This window comes from Microcaecilia unicolor, chromosome 2 (assembly GCF_901765095.1).
Source record: "Microcaecilia unicolor chromosome 2, aMicUni1.1, whole genome shotgun sequence".
Lineage (NCBI taxonomy): Eukaryota > Metazoa > Chordata > Amphibia > Gymnophiona > Siphonopidae > Microcaecilia > Microcaecilia unicolor.
In genome coordinates this window covers 592,483,196-592,496,634 of record NC_044032.1, presented here as the reverse complement: position 1 = coordinate 592,496,634, position 13,439 = coordinate 592,483,196, and the positions used below count along the sequence as shown (strand labels likewise).

Sequence of the window (13,439 nt, the reverse complement as noted above, 5' to 3'; positions counted from 1 at the left end):
GTGCACCCGGGGCAGACCGCACCCACGGCCCCCCCCCTAGGAACACCACTGACAGAATGTGAAATGAATCATGTATGTTTTCAGAAAAAAAATTGGCTGCTAGTCTTAAAACACCTGGTGGATTACAATTTACCCTCAGCTCTTCTATCTTTTTCCGTCTGAGTTCAGCCTCATCACTTTCTTCTTGTTCACTAGAGCCATTATCCTCTCCCTGCAAACAAAAAGTGAGCATTGTGATTATATTACAAAAAAATTAACATAATTCATGAAAATAAGCTTTAGTTTGATCTGACCAAGTATATGGTTTTTTTTAACAATGCAAAACCAAAAAAGTGATATCATTCTGCAGTTAGCCTTCTGAAGTCTGCTAGTCAAAATAACTATTTGCCAGCACCTTAAGATGGCCTGGTTTTGTGACGTTTCATTTCATCTGGTAAACAAATGTAAAATTGTCCTAAAGTGAACAGATGGTTTCCAAAGTGGAAAAGGCAAAATTGTCTAATCAGATCTGCCACTTCAGCAGTGATACGTGGCTGATTGGATGGCCTTTCTTTTATTTACTGCTTTAAATATTTTAGGGGTAGTCACTGCATAACACAAGATTGACTGCTGAATGGGTGAAGAAGTTTAGGTTGCTGAGGGAACATCCCGAACAGCTCCCTTTTTATTTATATGCGGCATTTCTTCGAGAAACTAGTTCAAGCAGCAGGTAAAACACTCAAGATGCAGGTTCACACTGCCATCTTGGCCATTTCCCCATTCTATCCATTTCCTAATAATTCCATACATATTATGTGCTAATAGGGTCTACAGCCTTAATGCTACTATTTGAATAAGTTTTTTCCTTTCTCTACTCTAAATGGGGTTTTGTTTTGTTTTTTTAGTTCACAGGAGTGTGTGGCCGGGAGATGGAGATTGTCATTATTGAAAAGCTGAATACTTCAGAGCTAGTAAATGTTAGTTTTATTTTCTCTGCTGAAAATGTACATAACTAGTTGAATGTCAGCTTGGTTATCAGAGTGATTTGGCTGTTTTTCTTCATCCTTCTTTTGTCATTGACAGAATACATCGATTGTAATGCTCTGCACTTTGTGATTGGAGATGTAGATACACGATTAAAGTTAATAAAATTACTTTAAAAAAAAACCATAAAAAAACCTTGGTTCACTTCATTTCTAACAAATCACTCCTTTAAGGTCGTTAGTAAGACTTCAGCCTCAACTGATAAGTCTCTTCACCGTGGTGTTCCCCAAGGGTCTATATTCTCTCTGGTGTTAATCAATTTGCTCCTCAGCCCTTTGGCCACTCTTATTCAGTCCCTTGGAATATCAGCTTATTTTTATGCAGACAACATTCTTCTGATTTTTCCCATTTATCCTTCTCCTTGTCCATCTATCTATCGCTCCCCTTCAAGCCTGCTTTGGTGAGGTGGTCAAATGGCTGTCAGTCCACCGATTAGTACTCAATATTGACGAACTATTGCTTGCTGGTTTTCGGGCACTCACAGCCCATCTGCAACTCCTGTTAAACTTTTCGGTTCAAGTATTGCTCCAGTCTCTAAATTCCATTATCTTGGGAGATTTGGGGGAGAAAGGAGAGCGCAGAATCCCAATTGTCCAAAAGCTAATTTTTTCTTTTACGTCAACTGCACCCTGTCTGACACCTTTTCGACATTAACCTCTTCCTTTTGCTTTTTACCTCCCATTTAGATTACTGCAACATCATATGTGCTGGCTTACCCCATTCTTTGATGAAAAAACTCCAATCTTTCCAAAACACTGCAATTAAACTGCTCTATCGTGCTCACCACTCAGATCACATAACACTCAAACAGTTTCATTGGTTACCAGCCGAAAAACAAAAATCTATAAAATAGCTCTTCTTACTTTTAAGGCACTCAGAAATGGTCTCCTAGATTATCTTGCGTGTTTAATACCTTACTCCCTGGCAAAGCTTCTCTGGTCTATTAACGATCACCATCTTGTTCTTCCTAGCCCCAAGAATGCTCATTATGAATCCATTAGAAATACTGCTTTTTTTTTTTTCTTTCTCTCCCCCGCTGTCTGGAACTCACTTCCCATTCATCTCCGTAGTGACCCCTCTTTAAAATCCATCAAGGTAAACTTGAAAACCTTTCTGTTTCAGCAGGCTTTCGACGACGTAGGGTAAGGATTCAGTTCTGTTTTAATATGTCAATTTGCTGTAAGAGTGAATGAATATATTTCCTATGATTTTTAGAGCATTGCTTTCCAAATGTTTATTTATTAATGTTATTTCAGGAATTTATGCAGGGCTTTTTTTGTGCCGGTACGCACCGGTACGGTGTACCGGCACCTTTTTTTCCCCCGGCGAGTCCTGCACCCTTCCTCTCACTCCCCTTACTGTTTTTCTAGGACCCAGCAGCGTGAACGGTGCAGGAAGCGACTGAGAGGCTGGCAGTGTCAGAGTTTCCCTCTGCGAGTCTCGCCTATGTTGTTTCAACTTCCTGTTTCCGCATAGGTGGGAACTCGCAGAGGGAAGCTCCGACGCTGCCAGCCTCTTTCAATCGTTGCACTGTTCGCGCTGCTGAGTCCGACGCTGGCAGCCTTTCTATTGCTTCGCTGGCAGACAGTGGAGGAGGAGGACTGGCTGGGAGAAGGAGGATGGGCTGGGGGAAGAAGAATCGCTGGACATCGATGGGAGGGGAGGGCAGGGATAAGAGAATTGCTGGACATGGAGGGGAGAGAGGAGAACTGCTGGACATCGATGGGAGGGCAGGGCAAGGGAGAGAGGAGAATCACTGGACATGGATGGAAGAGGAGGGCAGGGGAGAGAGGAGACATACTGGACATGGATGGGAGGGGAGGTCAGGGAAGAGAGATTCGCTGGACATGGATGGGAGGGCAGGGGAGAGAGGAGAATCGTTGGACATGGATGAGAGGCGACGAGAGAGGAGAAGTGCTGGACATGGATGGAGAGGAGGAAAGAAAAAAGATGAAGATGAGGGAAAGGGAAGAGGAGAAAACTGCACATGGATGGAGATGAGGGAAAGGGAAGAGAGGGGAAAAACTGCACATGGATGGAGATGAGGGAAAGGGAAGAGAGGGGAAAAACTGCACATGGATGGAGATGAGGGAAAGGGAAGAGAGGAGAAAAACTGCACATGGATGGAGATGAGGGAAAGGGAAGAGAGGGGAAAAACTGCACATGGATGGAGATGAGGGAAAGGGAAGAGAGGGGAAAAGCTGCACATGGATGGAGATGAGGGAAAGGGAAGAGAGGGGAAAAACTGCACATGGATGGAGATGAGGGAAAGGGAAGAGAGGAGAAAAACTGCACATGGATGGAGATGAGGGAAAGGGAAGAGAGGAGAAAAACTGCACATGGATGGAGATGAGGGAAAGGGAAGAGAGGGGAAAACTGCACATGGATGGAGATGAGGGAAAGGGAAGAGAGGGGAAAAACTGCACATGGATGGAGATGAGGGAAAGGGAAGAGAGGGGAAAAACTGCACATGGATGGAGATGAGGGAAAGGGAAGAGAGGGGAAAAACTGCACATGGATGGAGATGAGGGAAAGGGAAGAGAGGGGAAAACTGCACATGGATGGAGATGAGGGAAAGGGAAGAGAGGGGAAAAACTGCACATGGATGGAGATGAGGGAAAGGGAAGAGAGGGGAAAAACTGCATATGGATGGAGATGAGGGAAAGAGAAGAGAGGGGAAAAACTGCATATGGATGGAGATGAGGGAAAGAGAAGAGAGGGGAAAAACTGCACATGGATGGAGACGAGGGAAAGGGAAGAGAGGAGAAAACTGCACATGGATGGAGACGAGGGAAAGGGAAGAGAGGAGAAAACTGCACATGGATGGAGACGAGGGAAAGGGAAGGGAGGAGAAAAACTGCACATGGATGGAGATGAGGGAAAGGGAAGAGAGGGGAAAAAACTGCACATGGATGGAGATGAGGGAAAGGGAAGAGAGGGGAAAAACTGCACATGGATGGAGATGAGGGAAAGGGAAGAGAGGGGAAAAGCTGCACATGGATGGAGATGAGGGAAAGGGAAGAGAGGGGAAAAGCTGCACATGGATGGAGATGAGGGACAGGGAAGAGAGGGGAAAAACTGCACATGGATGGAGATGAGTGAAAGGGAAGAGAGAGGAAAAACTGCACATGGATGGAGATGAGGGAAAGGGAAGAGAGGGGAAAAACTGCACATGGATGGAGATGAGGGAAAGGGAAGAGAGGGGAAAAACTGCACATGGATGGAGATGAGGGAAAGGGAAGAGAGGAGAAAAACTGCACATGGATGGAGAAAATAGGCAAAAGCTGGATCCACATTATACCTCCTCCAGTCAATTCCATGGAGGAGGACCCAACTTTTACTTATGGATGTTTGGCAAGAAATTAAGAAGAAAGGAGGAAAGTAAAGAAATAAATGGAAAGGAAGCCCTGGAAACGCAGTTAAGGGAACAGATAGTGAGCAGCACAATCAGAGACTGGGACCAATATGGATAGAAAAACAAAGTCACCAGACAACAAAGGTAGAAAAAAATAATTTTATTTTCATTTTAGTGTTTGGAATATGTCCAATTTGAGAATTTACATCTGCTGTCTTATTTTGCACTGGGTATACCGGAGCTGTAACAGCTTACAGAAATTATTTATAATGAAAAAAAATCAAGTTTTTTCTCCTATCTAATATAATAATTTGCACCTCCAACGTTCTGAAGCTGACTCAGTGGCAGCGTGGCTGTGAAGCCCTGAAGTGTTCGTAATTGCTCCGCCCTCCGAGGGCAGGGAAGGCTGCATGGTAACGCGATGCCAGGAGAAGGGACCAACAACAGGCAATCGCAATCACTCCGTTCTGAAGTCCCTCCCTTCCTCCCTCCCTCCCTTCTAGTTCAAGGCCCCCTCCCTCCGAATTTTAAAAGTCTTCTTCACTTACTTTATCGGGGTTACGGCGCCCGGCAGCAGCGGTTCAAAGCGTGCAGGCTCGGCCCCTAGTTCAGTTTTTCCTTCTGTCTCTCTCAGCTCTGGTCCCGCCCTCATTTCCTGTTTCCGCAAGGGCGGGACCACAGATGAGAGAGAGAGAGAAGGGAAAACCGAACTAAGAGCCGAGCCTGCACGCTTTGTACCGCTGCTGCCGACCACCGTAACCCCGACGAAGTAAGTCAAGAAGACTTTTAACATTCGGAGGGAGGGGGCCTTGAACTCGAAGGGAGGGACGGAGGAAGGGAGGGACGACAATCCGGGAACTCGGAGGGAAGGATGACGACCCTGGAACTCGGAGGGAAGGACGACAACCCTGGAACAGGGAGGGAGGGGGGATGGGGGACCCTGGAACTGGGAGGGAGGGAAACCCTAGAACTGGGAAGGAGGGGGACCCTGGAACTGGGAGGGAGGGGAGGAAGGGAAACCCTAGAACTGGGAAGGAGGGGGACCCTGGAACTGGGAAGGAGGGGGACCTGGAACTGGGAGGGAGGGGACCCTGGAACTCAGAGGGAGGGAGGTATGCACATGGATGCTTTGGTGGGAAGAAAACGAATCAAACAAATTTAACAATTTAAAATCCTAGCACTTCCCTTAAAAACATTAATGGCAGAAGGTGATTACCTTGCTGGCGCCCGTTTCATTTCAATGAGAAACGGGCTTTTTTTTTACTAGCACTAGTATAATATTTTCAATGATGTCTGTTTATATGTGCCATGGCTGGTATAAGGGGTGTGGCTAATGTAGGTGTGGCTATCATGGGGATGGAGCCATATGTGGTGACCCTGCCCATAATGAGTACTGGCACCTTTTTTCCTACAAAAAAAGCACTGAATTTATGTAAACCTCAGCAGTTAAAGCAGTATAACAACTCTGAATAAGCAAACACCTACAGACTATGATCCCTCTGAACCGTGACAATTCCTTCAGAGCTATCTTGTCTTGTCTGACTGGAAATAACTTGGATCCCTGCACGTGACAGCACATCCAATGAGCAACTGAAATTATCTTGCAAATTCATCTTTAAAATATATTTTAGTTTTTGGGTTTTTTTTATGGATAAGAAGCAGATCTTTGTGTATGACCCTTTCATGGCTGAATCCCCTGCAAGGGATTCTATCACAAAAGAAAAAGTGTAGACTTCAAATGGTTGTATTGTTCCTAGAGAAAGAAGTAGATTCTTTTGCCAGTTTTTATTGCATAATTCTTATGTTGATCCAGTAAAAGCTAAGATGTATGTCAGCTTTTGAGACCATCCAAGTTTTGTCTTGAGAATTAGTACTTTCTAGAATCTTATAGATTACAGAACTAACTTGCCTTTTCTCCCCGAAGCTTGGCTTTAATCTCCTGTCGTTCATTAAAGTTTTGAAGTCTTATTTGTCTTAATCTGGCCAAGTACTCCTACAAAAAGAAAAAAAACAGGCCAAATCACAAATTGGCAGCACTTTCAAGCAAAAAGGCAAAAGAAACTGAAGTTTAAATTTAATAACTATTACAGACACTGAAAATAGATTTCATATGATATGAAAAGATTTATTAATGGAAAATGAAGTATAGGTTTCCTAAAAACTAAGCCTTATTTTATAATTTGAATTTTAAATAGAGACAGTTCAAGTATTTGTACCAGAAACTGTTACATTGGCTTAAAGGGTTTGCCTTTTCTCCTTCTTTTCTAAGAAGAATTTCTTTTTATACAAAAATGAAGACATGGTGGGAGGGAGGAGGGAGAGAGAGAGAGGGAGAAAGAGCAAGCGAGCATCTAACCATCGCACACGCCTTGCAAAAACAGCAAGACTATTGAATTAAGGGACACCATAGCAGCAAAGCATCAAGAGCAGCCATGTTAATAGCTCTTTTGAAATCTACAGGGGAAAAAAAACTTCATAATTTGTTATTTGCAATTCCAATTTTTTAAAAAGTCCATGCAAGTAAAAGAGAATTATTCAAAGGAAGCTAGTGGTGTGATGAGGATGGCAAACATGCAGCCAGCCTACCTCTTCTTCTTTGTTTCTGGACCTCCTTCCTCTTGCAGCACTGGGCCTGCCTCCATAGATAGCTGTCAGGATTTGCTGTGTACCCTGTTCACCATTTAATGTATTAAATTTAACAACAGCTGGGGGCAGGGGGCCATAACACATCATCTATTCTCCTTATGGCTGCTAATTAAAGGAGCTCTTGGGCATATTACTATATCGAGACAGTGCAAGGGCTTAAAAAGAGGTTTAAAAAAAATCAATCCTGAACCTTGGTCTTCTAGCTGACCCAGGATGGCAACTAATTCTTAATCTTAAATGGAAAAAAAAAGCCTCCCACTGAAGTCTAGCACAATAAATATTAAAAAGAACTACCCTTATGAACAATAATGATAATTGCACTTCCTTATTAAAGGCAGCAACCTAAAATTGATCTTAAATGTCACAACTTCTTTCTTTTAAGTTGTAGGGTTCTCTCCTTTTCAACCAGCTATTCTGCTATATATTGGGTTCTGTCCTTGACCAAAGGAATATTTAAAACTGGCCACCAGAACCACCACTGGAAGTCATCCATTTGAAATAATATTGTTTTATAATAGTGAAAGCCATATAGACACACTGGGCAAACACCACATTTAAAAGCCAGTTTCTAGTTTCTAGCACTCCTTCATTCTCCAACCCCTAAGAATATACAAATTAAGGACTTCCACTGGAAATGATATGGATTAAAGCAGACTGTTATGAAGAATGGTATTAAACTCACCGAATTATGGAATTACAGTTTAAAAGAATAAATATTTGACATGAAAAGCTTGCAACAGTGCTGTAATAATGAGCAAACGATCCCAAACTCACAGAAGGCCAATGACCTAGCTAGGAAGATAAATTACAAATGAAGACAGATCACAATGGAAAAAAAGTCTTTTACACAATTAAGCATTAAATGGTATTATTTTTCAAACAGTTCATTACAGGACTTTGAAGAAAATTGGACCTATATATGAGTATTCACTATGGAGCTAGGAGAGGGGGTGGACAGCCCAATGGCAGGAGTAACAGAAGAAGGGGGGCTGGATTAAAGATTAGAGCTAGAGTTCTCAACCCAATCCTTGGGACACATCAAGCCAGTCTGGTTTTCAAGATAACTACAATGAATATGCATGGAACAAATTTGCATGCACTGCCTCCACTGTATGCAAATCTATATCATGCAAATTCATAACACATATCCTGAAAACCTGACTGGCTAGGTATGTCTCAAGGACTGGGTTGAGAACCCCTGGAGTACAGTGACCTATCTGCTCTGCTCCAGGCTCACCCCCTCTCCTCTTCCCTACAGGCTATTTGGAAAAAAGGGGCTGAAGCAAAACATTCCTGCTGCTCTGGAGTCTGAAAAGAAGTGGAAGAGCTATGTTCTAGTCCTTTCTCCCATAAATTAAGTCCTGAAAGCATTAAAATCTGATAAAAAGATTTTTCTTTAATTTTTGGCAAGAGAAACTGAAAATGATTGTTTTATTTATCTGGATTTAACTCAAGCCCTTTTCAGTTATTGGAAGGTAGCAAATAGAAACAGAAGACCAAGGTCAAACCTTGCTTATGGATTGTAAAAGCAGATAAACCAAATACAACACATCCACTTGCTCATAATCACTCTGCTAATCCATCTCCATCTCCATTGTCAAATTCAGATGAACTCTCTGATTCAAATAACAGAGGGGAAAGCTGTGTTAAAAACTTTTTGCATAGTAAGTTAAGCAAATAATTTTTTTTAAATAAAGAAAAAGGTAAGGCAGTTAGAAAGACGACAGGCTGAGCCACTGCTGGTTTTACTCTACTGCATCTATGGATTTGCCTAATGGTTAGAGCAGCAGGCTGAGAACCAAGTTCAAATCTAACTGCAGTTCCTTCTGATCTTCAGCTAGACAGTTAATCCTCCATTGCCAAGATACAAACTTAGATTGTGAGTCCTCCAGGAACAGAAAAATTCCTACCTGTACCTGAATGTACACCACTTCAATAGCTTGCAGACTTGCAGGTGGCATATAAGAAACTACATTAAAAATAAAATGTCTCTAGGTGTAATGAAAGCCATGCCAGAACTGCAAGAGTGCTCCCTTATGTTATGAATATAAAGTATGAGAAGGTGCGCAGCAAGAATTTTCAATACACTGCTAAACATGTGAATGAATGACAATTCTTTAACCTAGGCATCCACATTTATATATGCATAATATGTGATATGTTTAGAATGCCAACACCTAAGTGCTTTACATTATGCCCATTCCCGCTTAAGTGCTAGTAGGGTACCTAAGTGCTATTCTGCAGATACCCGCTTAACTTACATAGTGTATATTTGCAAGGGAGCATGAACAGGGGTTGAGCATGGGCAGGACGCCACTTATGCACATAATGCAAGTTATATGCATCTCTGCCGCATTTAGGCACCTGCACTTACACCATGTCTAAGGTTGGCCTAAATGCAAGTGCTTAACACAAGTATTCTATAACAGAACCTAGATGTCTATGTTTCATTTTAGAATAGGCTCCCACCATACAGACTTGGGGCACCTAAATAGAGGCACCTATTTAAGTCTAGGCTTAAAGCCCACCTCTTTGCTACTGCTTTCGACTCCTAACCATGACTCTCTTACTCAACACCCTCACTTATCACCCCTACCACTGCAATTTCCCCACCCCTAGCTGTCTGTTTGTCTGTCCAATTTAGATTGTAAGCTCTGTTGAGCAGGGACTGTCTTTTCATGTTAATTTGTACAGCGCTGCGTAAGTCTAGTAGCGCTATAGAAATGTTTAATAGTAGTAGGCACCTGCTTTTACAATGGCCCCCTAAGTGCTTCTTCCCCTACATAGATTGTACATGCCTTGCCACACAAGCGTTTCCCCTCACATTTTTCTTAATCTCATGTTCAGCTGAGCACTAAGATGAAAACCACATGGGCTTGGTAATACGGAAATCGAGAAGACAAAGAACAGTATTACCATAAATAAAAGGTTCTTTGGAAGATGTAATCCTTTATTAAACGCCTCCTGTAGCCACATTTTACCCTCAGGCTGTGTCAGGGGTACAATGATACAGCAAATGCCATTATCAAACACAAGGTTATTTCAATAACAGAATAAAATAGCAGACAGTTTGACTTATGCTGAAATGCTGTGTTAGAGACAATATGAGAACAGATTTACACTGCTGATTTATTCTGTAACTGAAATAAACTTGTGTTTGGCACTGGGATTTGCTGTATCAATCTACCCCAGAACCTTTTATTTGTGGTAATACTGTTCTTTGTCTTCAGCAGAGCAGTAAGACCTTCATATCGTGAAGAGCAGCTTACCTATTAATCATATAAAACAGCTCTGTTAATCCTAAACTTCACAAGGAAAAAAATGTCTCTATTTTGAAAGTTTGACAACTATTTCCTAGCACATCTGAGGTTAAGTTATGTGATAATGCAAAAAGGAAAAAAACAACAGAAGGTTTTTTTTCCCCCAGAAAGAAGAACAAAGGAACTCTGAAGCCTAAGCAGCACACTAAATATCAACTCAACGTTTAGCCCATTTTGATTAAAGTGAGATTCTTTTAAACCTTAAGTAAATACAGCAACAACATATGCATATTCTTTGTGACACAGTAAATAATGGCAGATAAACATCCTCATGGTCCATCCAGTGCACCCAACAAGGTGGCCAAACTTGCGCCCACAACCCTGTGTAGCCCCAGTCACCCATGTTTAAAGGTCTTTAGTATACATAACTGAGAAATTAAAAAAAACAGGGATGCAAGACGTGTCAGTGAGTTCTCACAATGGTTATAAAAGTGTGTAACGCCCCTGAAAAAGGCAACACATAAGTTAAGTTAAAGTTCCTCAGATGTTCATGTTGTCTCCTGTAATAACAAATATCACTGGGAAAACTTTGCCCATAGACTTGTTTAACAGCTCTTCTTGGATATCCCCTTGCCAAAAATCATGACAACTTCCAATCTTTATCTTTAAATCCTTCCAAAGTCGAACAAATCTGATGTCTGCATAAAAACGGACTTATTGGTAGCTTATATTTCAACTTATAGGGATGGAAACTGGAAAAATGCAACAAGGTGTTGCGTTCCACTGATCTCCTCTATGAAGTAGTCTGAAATGTACCCTCATACTTGTCATATCATTATTGTAAAATTGAGTTCTTAGACTTGTCATTAAAATTGCAAATCTGAATCCATTGTATTCAACTATGTTACAAACTGTTTCAATTCCAACTCAGAACAAGGCCAGAGGAAAAAAAGATGTCATCCTAAAAACTTCTCCACAGCGGAATGTATCTAAAAAGGGGGCCTGATAAACATTTTGTTCCTCAAAACATGCTACACACAACATGGCTACTGAAGGGGCTGTGAAGGAGTGACCTAATGGTTGGTATAGCGGGCTTTAACCCTAGTGACCTGAGTTCGATTCACACTGTAGCTCCTTGTGGCTTTGGGCAAGTCGCTTAACTCTTCATTGCCCCAGGTACAAAAACTTAAGATTGTGAGCCCTCTAGGGACAGAGAAAGTACCTGCATAGAATGTGTGCACAGTGCTGCGTATGTCTAAGTAGTACTATAGAAATTAGTAGTAGTAGTAGGAGCTAAAGTTGCTCCCATACCCACCCCTACAATTTGTTGATATCGATCTTTAATCAAAATTAGTTTAAATATCGTGATCATCCAAACAGCTAGCTGAAGGAGGAACTCTGAAGAAATTCTTTGGGGTTGAGCCCTGTGTGCAATACTTCCAATACAATCTGTAATGCCCCATTGTAACCAACCATATCGACCATACTGATCCTCGATACTCTTCCAAGATCCGCAAAAAGATGGGAAGAATCTTTCAAATATAATTGAACTTCTGCTGCTTCCTCCCGCAGGAAACAATCAACAAGTTGTGACAGAGGATCCAAAAATCGAGCCTCTTGTATTTACAATGGGTGATCTTTGGGATGCTTGGATGGTGTTCCATAAAAATTGGCTCTCTTTAAGAGTTGGCATGCCTTGTTTCTTTATAGACATCACCAATTCTTTGCTAGATGCCATCAGTCCTGAAGTGGGATCTCCATCCAATCTCCAATATTTATTTATTTATTTATTTGCATTTGTATCCCACATTTTCCCACCTATTTGCGGGCTCAGTGTGGCTTACAATACATTATGAGTGATGGAAATACAATTTGTTACAGTACGCTTATGGGTTACATTGTGAAGAGTTGTGGGAAGACAGAGTAAAATCAGGATATCATCTGGGAATAGAACAATGGAATAAAACAATGGGGAGTTGAAGGGCGGTAAAACAGTATTAAGGGAACATAAAGGTCTAACAATTTTATCTGTGGGTAGAGTTTTAAGAGTGGTGAGGATACAGGGGAAGAGAATTCAGAAGAGAGTGTGTTGATGCATATCTACAATATGCTGATATGTCCACTAACTGTGACAATGCCTCCTCATATTGTACCAGATCTTGCACAACTACAAACCCACCTTTATCAGCTTCAATCTCCAATATGCTGATGTGTCCATTAACTGTGACAATACTACCTCCTCATATTGTACCAGATGTTGCACAACTGTAGCTCCACCTTTATCAGCTTTCAATATCACAATCTTCTGATGCCAAGATAGCTCCTGAACTGCTCTCATTTCTTCTCTGGACACATTCCACCGTGTTCTCTAGGCATCTGTTGAAATCTCCCAAACAGCAACGTCCCTCAAAATTAAATCTTGAAATGTAGATACCACCAGGTTCATAAGCTCCAGTGGAGTCCAACGTGAACATGGCTTACATATTGAAATATCTGGACTTGTAGGATTATCCAAAAAATAAATTTTCAACTGTAACTTCCACAAAAAGAGAAGAATGCTACCTGCAAAGGAGTCAAATGGTAAAAAAAGGTACAAAACCTAACCCCAGTTCCAAAATTCGCAATTGACATGGAGTTAACCGAACAGAAGAATGATCAGTCGATGTTGAATCAATCGGGTCTATCTTCTTGTAGTCTGAGGACTAGCCTCACCCAGGTCCTCCACCAATTTCTTCAGGTCCTCTTCAAACAGCAGCCAACCAGTTCACAGCCAGAACTACAACCACCACTATAGAGGCAAAATATCTTGCTCCAATCCCAAGTAGATCATATAGCACGCCTGCCTGTTAGGCTGCCACAGACTGTGGGCATGACATTTTGGACAAAAGCAACATCAGAGCTCAGGACACATAGCCCTTGCAAATGCGGAGTACACAAATGTCTACTTCAGAATCACTTTGATTCTTCTATTGCCGATATCCTTCAAGGCCACACTGCCTTCTACAGAAATGGCAGTCTTCTTAGTTACTGCCATCATGATGGTGTCTATTTTTAGCAGCCAAAAGCTGCTCATCCCCGGGAAGTAGATAAAACCTCACCTTAACTCTGGTGCCCCACAGCACCACTTTAGGGACCTCCCACTCTTCAAGGACCAT

General features: G+C 41.9%; 1 protein-coding gene across 4 annotated transcripts in view; it reads right to left on the bottom strand.

The window, feature by feature from the left end:
- Positions 1-13,439, bottom strand: part of NEK1 (NIMA related kinase 1) — a 335,744-nt gene that overhangs the window by 124,442 nt on the left and 197,863 nt on the right. For 3 of the 4 annotated variants that reach the window (XM_030191560.1, XM_030191561.1, XM_030191563.1), the window contains 3 exons: positions 6,965-7,048; positions 6,288-6,371; positions 134-211 (listed from right to left, as the gene is read on the bottom strand). In XM_030191560.1, coding sequence (XP_030047420.1) covers positions 134-211; positions 6,288-6,371; positions 6,965-7,048 — 246 coding nt within the window. The remainder of the gene's footprint in view (positions 1-133; positions 212-6,287; positions 6,372-6,964; positions 7,049-13,439) is intronic. The other variant, XM_030191562.1, reaches the window with a different exon arrangement.